General features: G+C 42.1%; 1 protein-coding gene across 2 annotated transcripts in view; it reads right to left on the bottom strand.

Moving 5' to 3' along the window:
• Window positions 1-8,557: 8,557 nt before the first annotated feature.
• Window positions 8,558-12,568, bottom strand: part of PUS7 (pseudouridine synthase 7) — a 29,447-nt gene continuing 25,436 nt past the window's right edge. For both annotated transcript variants that reach the window (XM_041002202.1, XM_041002203.1), the window contains 2 exons: window positions 11,655-11,746; window positions 8,558-9,638 (listed from right to left, as the gene is read on the bottom strand). In XM_041002202.1, coding sequence (XP_040858136.1) covers window positions 9,502-9,638; window positions 11,655-11,746 — 229 coding nt within the window. In that variant the 3' untranslated portion in view covers window positions 8,558-9,501. The remainder of the gene's footprint in view (window positions 9,639-11,654; window positions 11,747-12,568) is intronic.

The raw sequence follows: 12,568 nt of genomic DNA, 5'->3' as shown, positions 1-12,568 counted from the left end.
AAGGTCACCACCAGCACTTTCGTCATAGATTTTCTAGGACTGACGTTTGGATTTCTTTGTGTTCTGCACTGTGACTTTACATTTGTACAACTCTCCAGGCATCAAACCTGGTACTCCTTTCTTTGCTAAAACAAATGGATAATCTGTCTATATCTTTCTATAAATCTGCCTTTCCAATAAAAATAAATAGATCTTAAACAAAAAAGAAAGTGGAAGTATATGGAACCAACAGCAGAGATAAAAGAGCCCTCAATTAAAGACTTTTCAGAACATAACTCACAAAGATTGCCATCAGCCCCTAAAACAAGATTGCTTTCGCATCCTTAGTTACATCCAGAAAATAAAAACTCAGCAGCATTTAAAGGGAATGTAAGAAATTATCAAGAGGATAACAAATGCAATGTGAAAATCATAACATATTTCATCCAATAAAAGATTTTCAAGCATGCAAAAATATCAGAAAAATATGGCCCAGACATCTATAAAGTCTGACCCCACAAGCAAGTCAGAGGATGTAAGTAACAGATCAAGACACTAGCCTGGGTGTAATAAATTCATACAGTATGCTCAGAAAGGCAAAAGAAGCAAAGATAGCATCAGAAGAACATGGAAAGTTACAAAGATGCAGACCAAAATTCCAGAGACGAAAACTCCAGTGTCTGAGATGTATAATACACTCCAGCATTCCACGGAGCTCTCACTGCCTCAGGTTGAGCTACCACCTGCAGTGCCTGTGTTGGCTGTGGGGACCTGGTTAGATCTCGGCTACTGCACTTCTGATCCAACTCCCTGTAACACACCTGAAAAGGCGCTGGAAGATGATCCTGGATCCTGGCATTAGCCTGGCAATCTGTAACTCTTACCTTTCAAATAAATAAACTAAAAAAAAAAAAATGCACTCAATTCTGAACACATCAGAGTAAGCAGCATTTATCCCAGAAGGAGGGGTTGATTTAATGTTTGATAATTCACTAAGAGTTAGAGACAAAGTATTAACATCTTAATAAGTGAAGTAGAAGGCAATTTTAAAATCAGCTCTTGATAAAAACTCTTGTCAAACTAGGAATGAACAGAAACACCCTCAAGATGAAAAACGGAATGTTTTGTGGTCTGCAACTGGAGGAAGGACGTTACTCAGTGTCACACTGAGCATACACATCTCTGTGGTCTGAGGATGAAGACGTGTTTCTCCTTCATTTTCAATCTGCATGCATTTTATTCCTCCTTGCTTCACTGCACTTCCGGATCGTTCAGTACAATACTGAGCAAAAGTGCTGAGTATCGATGTCCTCCTGCTTTCTTCTGTTTAAAGGGTAAAGCATTTGATCTTTCAGCATTTGAGAGTGTTTCAGCTTCTACTTTGATGAGAGATTTTTTTTTTCACACACAGAATTGTCTACTTTTTCCCCAACTTGTATTGTGAATTTTTAAATATGTAGAGCTTTTTTAAAGAACCATATAACAAATATCCACATCTCCTATAATATTAACTAGATTTGCTGCTATCTCAATATATTTTCTATTTATCACCTGTCTATATTGCCTTCTGTTGATAGCTAGTTATCAGGGTATATATACAGATACAGATATATATATATGTATATGATACGTATGTGTGTGTATAATATGTCATTTGAAAGTATAATTTAGACATGAGTTAATAACAGTAGAGTACATGGACACACATATCTCTAGCCGCTCCATAATGATTTAGCAAATATTTCCTAAGAATAAGCATTAAACAAATTATCATTTTCATACTCATGCAATTTACCATTGATCCATATTATTTAATGGATCCCTGAATTTGGGCTTTGGGTTTTAGTGTCTTCACTTCTCGGTCTCAGTTCCTCTCATCCTGTTCTCTCAACCTTGTCTTTCATATAACTGACATTCCTTGAGGAATCCATGCTGCTTATTTTGTGCAATGTCCTCAAATTCGGACCCCTCATAGCTAAGTTTAGCCAGAATTGTTTAGGGAAGAATTCTGCATGGTTGACAGTAGGATCTCAGTGCATCCCATCAGGGGGTGTACAGTGTGAATGTGCTTTGTTTTAATAATGTTAAGTTTGATGATTTGGTTCAGTAGTTTCTACCAGATTTCTTCATTACGGAGTGACCTTCTTTAGTCCAAGAATCTAAATCTCTCCTCCATTTTCCTCGTACCATTTCCGAAATAAAAATTTGTACACCTCTAATCTTGCCTTGTAAGATCCTTCTCAGAGGACCAAGACACATTCTGATGCTTTTAAACGCTAAGCATGCCCCATGGCTTTGTTAAGACTTACACAGGAACCAAGACATCAACATCCACACAGGAATCAAACATTATATCTTATTAGTTCATCAGCCAAAGTTCCTAAATAGTGTATTGCCAAGGGCAAGATGGAGCTAGACCCCAGGTTAATGGGGACAAGGTTTGGTATATATTAGCAGCATGAAATGTTCAGGTTGGATAATTCAAAATTCTTACTTCTACCCTGTATTATCATATCTTCATTTAACGCTTCCCTATTTCGCTTCCCTGCAGAGTGGTTGATCAGACAGTGATCTAGGGGCTGTGAATAGATATAATGAGAACATACTGGATTCTCTATGAGGAAAAAAATGAAGAAAATGGAATCAATTTGAAATTCATGCACACCAGAGTATTTCAAAAGATCCATGGAAAATTAGAAATAGAAGGTAACTTTACTTTAGGAAAAAAACATTTTGGAATCCTTGCATATTTATTTTGTATGCGTTCACCAAAATTATAAATATCCTCATAGGAGTCTGTATGCATCATTTAACTTGTTTGCACTTGCTTCCATTATGAGCAGAGAGATAACAGCTATTTTTATATATTATTTTGATGATAAAAATGCATATAAAGGTGTTAGTACCATTTCTGGAACATGCTGAAGCTTATTTGGCTTATTTTATCCAAATGTGGGAATGAGGAATCCAAACAATCCATGGATAAGATGTTTGGAACTTTAGTTTCCCAAGAGGATATTTTCCCACTGCACTGAAACTTCTGCTCTGATGCCCACAGTTGGGCAACAGGACCTTTCCCAAAAGACTAGGCATCCCCACTGTCTCCTGGGCAGTGGCCTGCTGAGCAGGATGCTGCTGCAATTAATAATGACAAAGTTTTAATGAACTCCATAAGGAGAAATTTTTTTTTGACACTGACTTCCTGAAGCAGATTTAGTTTCTATTCCTTTGAGATCAATTTAAAAAGGTTTCTCATTTTTCCAGCTTTGCCAAAATGCCTGGGAAAACTACACAGCTGTGTCTTTTAATGAGTTTTCTAAATGACTTCTGAGCCAGAAGGTTCTTTAGTGCAAAACCCAAGTTGCAGGAGCTGTAGTTCCGCAAGCATGGGCTTGAAAACTTCTGAGAATCCCTGAGGCATTTTGCTGGGGAAGCTCCAAGGTGCACAGTGCTCTCAATTAGACTGTCTGGGTCCACTCATCGCCGTGGAAGGAGGGAGGAAGCTAAGCAAGGTTCTAGAGAAGGCCTTAACAGGTCACCTAGAGGAGGTGAGTCTCTCCTGGTTAGCTTCACATCTGAATGCAGGTTTCGGCTCTCGGCTCTGGCCAGTTTGCTAGGGCGGGAACTGAGAGGCCCATCGATCGTCAGTGTAGGAGCACGCACTCACTCTTTCTGACCTATCCTTAGGCACGGGCTCCCTCTGATCCGTAATTAACCTGATGACGTGGCAGGTGATCCCTTGCCACAGGAACATGCAATGTGTATAAATAATTATCCACACACAAACCAAACTGAACATTTAATGGAACAAATTAATCAATTCAAGATGAAAACATTTAATTCAAACCACTTTTTAGAAGTTCTGTGTGTGGGGATTTTTTCCACATTGCGTTCACATTGTTCTTTATGTTCATCATCTAGCACATATCCGTATAGTGCTGCGATTAAGACCAGAGTAATAGAACCCAGAACATACTGGATCCCTCAGAGGCAGTACAGGCAGCAGCGACACTGCCAAGGTATCTCCGATTGTATTTTACCAAGGGCTTTCAGATCATTATTTCGAGACATACAACACTTATTTCTCAAATACCTTATGAAAAGTGTGAGCCAGCAGCCTATTAACAGGCCAGAGATTTCCTTGACTTGCTAGAGCAATTTTTTAAAAGAAATTTGTGTAAAAGTTTAGATAAATGATATCTATTTATCTATAACATCTAATCAAACCCAATCAATTTTATGTCCTTTTTAAAATTATTTATTTATTTATTTGATTAATGCTGCCTCACTCCTCAAACACAATAGCGTGCAGTGGGCCCAGCTGAAGCTGGAATCTGGGAAAACGCAATCCAAATCTTCCATATAGTTAGCAGGGACTTGGCTACTACTTCCACCCAGAGCTTGTATTAGCAGGAAGCTGAAATCACGAGTGAGGCCAGAACCTGAAACCAGCTCTCTGAAATAAACCCAAGCATCAGTCATTCGTTGCCTCAGTGAATGAATCTAGCACCCACCTTGTATGGAAAGCTTCTGGGATTTGATCCAATGTAGACACACATAGTGCCCGACCATAACAAGCTTCCCTTCTCCTGGAAGATGATACATAGATAGATAGAAAGATAGATAGATAGATAGATAGATAGATAGATAGATAGATAGATAGATAGATAGATAGATAGATAGATAAAATGCAAAAGAATAAAGCAATCCCATATTTAGGAATTTCTGCTTGTACTATGTGCTGTTCTGCTGTTCCGCTGAATACCAGAAGTACAGAAGTATGATTGTAGAGGGCTAAAGATAATTAACCAGACAGCACATTCCAAGTTTAGGCACAGAAAATCAAAAATCAGAGTTTAGCGAGTTGGACATGATCTAGAACATGTCCCAGGTGCAGTTGGAGCAGGTCCAGGATTACGCAGATTCCAGGTGTGCTATATAGCTAGGTTGCTGGTGGTGCTGATCTGGTAGGAACCTGTTGGACCTTAGATCTAGGGCCACATGGACCTATTTTGACCCATACAATGCCATAGTTGGTACTATTTTCCTGTGGTTGTCAGTGCGGTGCAATGAGCTTGATGAGTTCTCATCAAGCTCAGCATATGCACAGCTCACTGTTGTCCCCCTGCAGTCTTAAATTCTTTGCCACACTATACAGAATGGCACCTGACGTGTCACTACTAGAGTTCTTGATGTGCTGGCCGTCAGGTCTGAGAGCTACCCAGACCTGCCCTGGGTGGAACCTGTAGAATGCCATGTTGTTGCAGTTCACTGAGTCAGAAATGAGTTCACTCCCAGCTCAGTGTATGATCAGTCCTTTCGTTTGCCTTTGCCTCCTTAAGCAAAATGGCACCCAATTCGGTTCTAGGATGCCGACTGGGCTGTGAAATCCACCCTGTTCTCGCACTGGCTGTCTGGGATCTGCCTTCTCTCTAGCATGAGTGTTTTCCCACACAGACAGTGGTACTGGTTGGAGGGTTCTGAGAGTATATTCTTTAACTTCTGTAACTTCTCAGATAATAAGAGCATGCAATGTATCTGATGGAGGGAATAAAGGAATCAAGAACTGATTTTCAGCTGCTCAGACAGGACGGGGGAGTTGCAGGGAGACCAGACAAGGACATCAGACAAGGCATGGATGCTGAGGCACACGGGGCACTAGATATCCAGCATGACCTGTAAACCTCATTCATTCTCTACTTCTGCAGTTCACTGCTGAGCCTCACGAGGGCGAAGAGGACAACAGGTGGGACCAAGGGTGCCCCTCTCAGCTAGCTCTAACGCAGATACATAGAAAACTCCATGTAAGGCAAAGGGATCTCACCTGAAGACAGTACTCCAATTCATCTGCAACTAGGGATGCTGAATGGATGGGGTAAGGATGGACAGCGTTCAATACATAAATGAATCCCCATACATTCAACATTTTTCTAATTTACCTGACTTACGAAGTTGCAGCCTCTTGGATCCTCTGCCTTTTCCTCAATAAAGCCTGCTTCCTTAGTAGGATCCTGAACACCCTTTCTGGATAACGCACAAACAGCCATCTGTGCTGAGCTGTGATGAACCACGCAGGTGCAGGGTCCCAAGGCTTTGGGCCGTCCTCAACTGCTTCCCCCCGCTACAAGCAGGAAACTGGATGGGAAGCAGGGCCACTGGGATTAGAACCAGCGCCCATATGGGATTCCGGCACATGCAAGATGAGGGCTTTAGCCACTAGGCTACCACGCCAGGCCCTCAACAGACATTTTAAAACTATTCTATGTTTACAAATGAACTGAGCTGGTAGTATACAGGTTAGCACATACCCCCTGTCTCCCCAACAGTTTCCCATGTTACTAATATCTTCATCATGATACATTTCATGAGTGATTTTTAAAAAGACCCTAAATTACGAACTAAGCTGCATAGTTTGTATTAGGGTTCATTCTTTGTGCAGTGCAGGTTTGTGGGTTTTAACAAATATCATGAATCATCTTGGTATTGCACAGAATGTGAAGTACCCAACCCACAGAGTGCTACAGACAGGCAGCCAGGCCCTACAACCCCATCTCTCCTGAGTGGCCAGTCAGTGGTTGGCAGGGCACTTGGACCCTCTCCTGTTCTGCTTGTTCTGTTCACAGCTGTCCTTCCCACCTGCCTTCAAGTGCACTGGGCCCGGCGGGCATTGCAGCTCTGAACTGGATGTGAGCCAGTTCTAATGACCTTGCCAGCTCCTACTATTTCTGCACCTCATCCTGCGTGTTTAAAACTAGTTAGTTACTTGTCAGTATCATCGATGGATTTGGTGCTCCTCCAGCTGCTTCTTATGTAAAACCTCAAGGCCAAGGACAAAGGTAAACTATTCCCAAGATGTCCTTGCTCTGTTTTCCCAGATCCTGCAAGTTTTACGTTAAACGTACCTGGTGGGCTGGCCAAGCTAAACTTTTGAGGAATCTTCAATGTAAATGAAAGCCATCTGAATTTACTACAAATAATCCATACTGTTCGTTAAATTTCAATAAAATGTGTTTACTTGCAATAATGTGAAAAATAATTGAACCTACTACAATTCCTTAAAAAAATCATTGTACAGGGACTATTATAGAGTTTTTACTATTAGCTTAAATACTCTCAGAAGTGAGTTAATGTGATGAATAAAAAGAGTCTGGAACTTTGCAGCCAAAATGATTACTGCATGTACAAGTGATTTCCCCTCCAGGGACTGCCGAGTGACAGGTTTCTGGGCTTCATCCAATCCAGGAAGGTCCGAGTGCAGAATCACCTGCCTCTTCTGTCCCCTCACTTAGCCCACATGTTCAAATCAGGATGTGGTTAAGAACTTGCATTGTTTTAACGTACTGATCACTCAATACCATGTCAATTAATTCCATAATGTTGTAAATGTTGTGGTTGATGTTGTGCTGGGGCTTCTAATTGATCGGGATGATATTCTGCCAGCTCTACCTTCAGACCAGAGAAGGTCTCCCCAAGAAACTGTTGAATTTATCTAGACAATAAGATGCTGGACTCTATGCTTGGTATATGATTGCAACGAAAGAATCTTGATTTAATCTGAACTGTAATACTGCAACAAGGTGGAGGAATCCACCATGGGGGGAGGGTACAGGAAGGGGATGGGGGAATCCCAGAGCCTATGAAACTGTCTCACAAAATGCAATGTAAAAAAAAAAAACAAAGAAATTCTACAACATGCAACAAAATTGCCCCAACTAGACACCATTATGCTCAGTGAGGTGAGTTAGTCCCAAAGACAAATATCTTATGCTCTGATATAAAGCAACCTCTGCGCAAAACACAAGATAAACAGATATATAGGTAGAAATGCATGTACATATATTCATTTTTAAAATATGTATATTTATTTTTATTGGAAAGGGAGATTTACAGGGAGGAGATAGAAGGAAATATCTTCCGTCCACTGGTTTACTTCCCAAGTAGCCACAATGGCCAGAGCTTAACTGATCTGAAGCCAGAAGCCAGGAGCTTCTTCCTGGTCTCCCATATGGGTGTAGTATCCCAGTCCTTTGGGGCATCCCCTACTGCTTTCCCAGGCCATGATGATGGAGCTGGAAGGGAACTGGAACAGCCGGACATAATCTAGTACCGACACAGGGTCCCGGGGCAGGATTTAGCCACTAGGGTATTGCATCAGGCCATATATATATTTGTTTTTTTCTTTTTTAAAGAAACCGGATTTTTTTTAAAAAAGATTTATTTATTATTGCAAAGTCAGATATATGGAGAGAGGGAGAGACAGAGAAGATCTTCCATTCGATGATTCATTTCCCAAATGACCATAATGGCTGGAGCTGTGCCAATCCAAAGCCAGGAGTCAGGAACTTCTTCCAGGTCTCCCACGCAGGTGCAGGGTCCCAAGGCATTGAGCCATCCTCAACTGCTTTCCCAGACCACAAGAGGGAGCTGGAAGGGAGCGGAGCTGCTGGGATTAGAATCAGCACCCATATGAGATCCCAGTGCATTCAAGGCAAGGACTTTAGCTGCTAGGCCACCGCGCCAGGCCCGAGTCTTAGTTTTTTTAAAGTTGGACTTATATATCCAGTACAAAAGTTGTTTTTTTAAAAATATTTATTACATTTGAGTTTAGAAACAATAAAAAATAAAAATTGGTCATTATGTTACATAACTTTGGAAAGGCCTGTTTCTCCTTTCACACCCCAGAGAAGAGTTTTATGTGCAGCCAGTAAAGGAAATATCTAAGCCACTGGTGAGAGAGGGTGAATGCTTTTCGCAGAAGCAGCCCTTGTAAATTTTCCAAGTTTTCTTCTCCCCCATTGTTTCTGAGCAAAGTCTGACCCTGTGCGAAGAGTTCTGGACAGAGAAGGCACCAAGAGTTAAGAATTAGGCCTTAACTCATTAAATGAGCCACACGGGCTTCCATCAAGAAAAAGGTCCCATCGATGCAACTCTGGCATCAGGTGTTGATCAGCTAAACGCAGAAGCCACAACAACTCAGCAATGCACGGACCCGCTCTTGAATCAGCTACATCAGCTGAATGGCGACAGTCATTCGTGTGGGTACAACACTAGATGCTTCATTATCACTGAAACCACGCAAGTGCTGTGTTCACATTCACAGATGGGGGCTCTCAATCTATTCAGCCATAGTCAAGATCTGCTTCTGATTTGCCCTTCAAACATATGGTACGCTAGGTGGCATGTGTTAAAAATAACAGTTCTCCGTTGAGGGCGTAGCAGCAAAACCAAAAATTGCTATTTTAAATCAAACTCCTCTGTTAACTTCGAAAGCCACTAAAACTGATATTTTGCTATGACTTAAGCACCTGAAATATATTCTGAACAATTTATATCCTCTGAGCTAAAATTAGGATCGTCAAGATATGTTTATACACAAAAACGCTGCAAATTATTTCTTCAAACCAATAAAGATATTTAAAAAACAACCTTTAGCACAAAGGTTCAAAGTCTGTTTCAGGTCAGCATTAAGGGAAAAGGAACAGGAAGCCAGGCAGTGCACACTCTGTACGGAGCAGGTCACACTCAGCGGAACCAGGCTGTGTTCAGCTGGGTCTGGTTCTTGATGCTGGTATCCATCTTGAGCACTTCTCGGATGGCCATGGTGGCATAAGTAGATGGAGGAAGAGAAAATTCCATTTTCAGAGCCCTGTATTTGCCTTCTGCCAGGCAACAAAGAGAAACGTGAGAAAATGAACGTGGCTGCAAAGACAGACAGACTCATACCCACAAAGACGAAGGTCTCTGCTGCCGGGCGCAGGCTTCTAGTTCCCAAGTAAGAGATCTGTGAGACAGCGCTGCATGGCTGTGGGAATTCCACCTGCCAACTTCCACGCAAAGGACCTAGTGGCTAAGCCCCTGCTTAAGACCAGCGTCTGGGTTCCATGCCTCCTCGGAACTGGAAGGCAGCAGCAGTGCCACAGGTAACTGACCCAGCTTGTGTTTTACCTTTGGCCATAGCCCGGCCCGGCCCGGCCCGGGCCATCATGGATATTTGAGGAGTAAACAGATATATGGCAGCTTTGTCTCCCAAATTATTATTTTTTTTTTTTTTAAAGAAAAAAAAGATGGGACTGGAGCTGCGACACAGCATGCTAAGCCTCCGCGTGCAGGACCAGAATCTCCTATGACACCTGTTGAATTTCTAGCTGCTCCACTTCTAATCAACTGCCCACAAATAGCCTAGAAAGGCAGTGGAGGATAGCCCAAGTCCTCGCACCCATAATTCTACAGGGAGACTTGGAACAATCTCAGAGCAGCCCAGCTCTGCCCATTGTGGCAATTTTGGGAGTGAACCAAGCAGATCAAAGATCTCTGACTCTCCTTTTCTCTAACACTGTGTTTCAAATAACAATAAAAACTCTTTAAAAATAAATAAAAATTAAAAAAAAAAAAAAGTCGACGGACCTGGCACGATAGCTTAGTGGCTAAGTCCTCACCTTGCAAATGACAGGATACCATATGGGCACCGGTTCATGTCCCAGCTGCCCCATTTCCCATAAGCAGCTCCCTGTTTATGCTCTGGGAAAGCAGTAGAGGATGGCCCAACCTTTTAGGACCCTACACTTGTGTGGGAAGTCTAGAGGAGGCTCCTGGCTCCGAATTAGATCAGCTTGGCTCTGGCCGTGGCGGCCACTTGGGGAGTGAACCAGCAGATGGAAGATCTTGTTTGTCTCTCCTTTTCTCTGTAAATCTGCCTTTCAAATAAAAATAAATAAATCTTGAAAAGCTGAAGAAAAGTGTATAAAGTTTTAAAAAAAAAAAAAGCAAGATTGTGGCAAAGGGAAATTGGAAGTATGGAAAAGTTTAAGAAAAAAAAAAAGAAAGCTGGTCAGCAAAGTGACATAGCAGGTTAAGCTTCCACCTACAGGAACCAGCATTCCAAATGGGTGTCACTTCCTGTCTTAAGTGCTCCATTTTCAATCCATCTCTCTGTGGCCTGGGAAAGCAGCAGGGGATGGCCTAAGCCCGTGGGACCCTGCACCCGTGTACGAAGCTGGAAAAAAACTCTGGCTCCCAGCCTTGTTTCGGCTCAGCTCATGCCATTACAGGCATTTAGGGAGTGAGCCAGTGCATACAAGACTGCTCTCCATGTCTTTCCTTCTCTCTCTGAAAATCTGTGTTTTAAATAAAAATGAATAAATCTTAAAAAAAAAAAAACCTAAAGGAATGTAAATTTTAAGTTTTAGGTTTGATTCCTGAACTCCCAAATTTTCAAAGATTCGAGAGACAGAGACAAGTTGATAGTGAGACTCCTATCTGTTGGTTCACTCTGAAAATCCTGGAATGGCCAGGGCTGGGAGCTGGAGGCTGAGAACTCGACCCAGGCTTCCCGTAAGGGCGGCAGGCCCTCCCTCTGGAGCCACCACTGTTGAGATTCAAACCCAGAGGCTCTAATGTGGCAGGTGAACATCCTACCTTAAAGGCTGAATAGTCCTTTCCCCTTCCTGAATTACTGCTTACCTAACTCTCTGGGACACAAGGAGAAAACACACAGTCATCTAACATCACACTCACTATTCACAGGTTGATTTATATTCAGTCTGCATCTTACCAACCTTTCCTGATTAGACAGCTAAGGAGACAAAACAACACAGAAGTGACAGGAGTGGGTGAGCTGTGGTGTGCGTAGAAGTAAACAAGGTTTTGCATGAGAACTGATTTTGAAACTGACTTACCAGAAGCAAACACGGGTGGCGGTTTCCCTTCTAGGTTGTCCACGTCCGTGTTGAAAAGCGGGATTTTAGGATCATCATATGTAACAACCTCCCTTCAAAACAAACAAAAAGTGAGTTTGAGTGTGCATCATGAGAAGAGGTAGTATGTTATTCTTAACCAGTTATTTTTAAGCAAAACCCCACAGGTTCATGGGAAATAATCACAGGTCCTATTGCTGAAACAGAACAGCGGCAGATATTTATAATTATTGTCTCTACACTCCAATAAAGCATCAAGACAGCTGATGCTGGTTCATGTAAAAGATGCATGACTATCAGTACTAATAATCTACTGCCAATGAATGAATACACTTTGGTGTTCGGAAAACCAAGGCCAATTCTGCTAACCTACCCACAACCAAGGGGGAAAAGGGGGGGCAGGGTGGAGAAGAGGGAAGAGATAGAAAGAAAAAAAATACTGGCTATGGGACTAGTATGAAGATTTCATGGAGAAATAATAACATCTTAAGTAATTCTAGCTAATAAAAACATTTCAAAATGAATACAAGTGTTTTTCTTTCTTTCCATACATGATAGTCAAATAATCAGGACTGGATTCATGGTACAGTGAGTTAAGCTGCCACCTGTGACACCAGCATCCCATAGGTGATGTTTGAGTTTCAGCTGCTCTACTTCGGATTTGTTTATTTGTTTGCTTGTTTGTTTTTTAGACAGGAAGATCTTCTGTCCGTTGATTCAGTCCCCAAGTGGCTGCAACAGCTGGAGCTGCGCCAATCTGAAGCAAGTAGTCCGGAGCTTCTCCAGGTCTCCCACGCAGGTGCAGAGTCCCAAGGCTTTGGGCTATCCTTGACTGCTTTCCCAGGCCACAAAGCAGGGAGCTGGATGGGAAGTGGGGTCTCCGGGACACGGATTCA

This window comes from Ochotona curzoniae, unplaced genomic scaffold (genome assembly GCF_017591425.1).
Source record: "Ochotona curzoniae isolate NIBS_2020 unplaced genomic scaffold, NIBS_Ocur_1.0 scaffold_2476, whole genome shotgun sequence".
NCBI lineage: Eukaryota > Metazoa > Chordata > Mammalia > Lagomorpha > Ochotonidae > Ochotona > Ochotona curzoniae.
The sequence above is the reverse complement of the archived record's forward strand: the minus strand, read 5'-3'. Positions and strand labels throughout refer to the sequence as shown.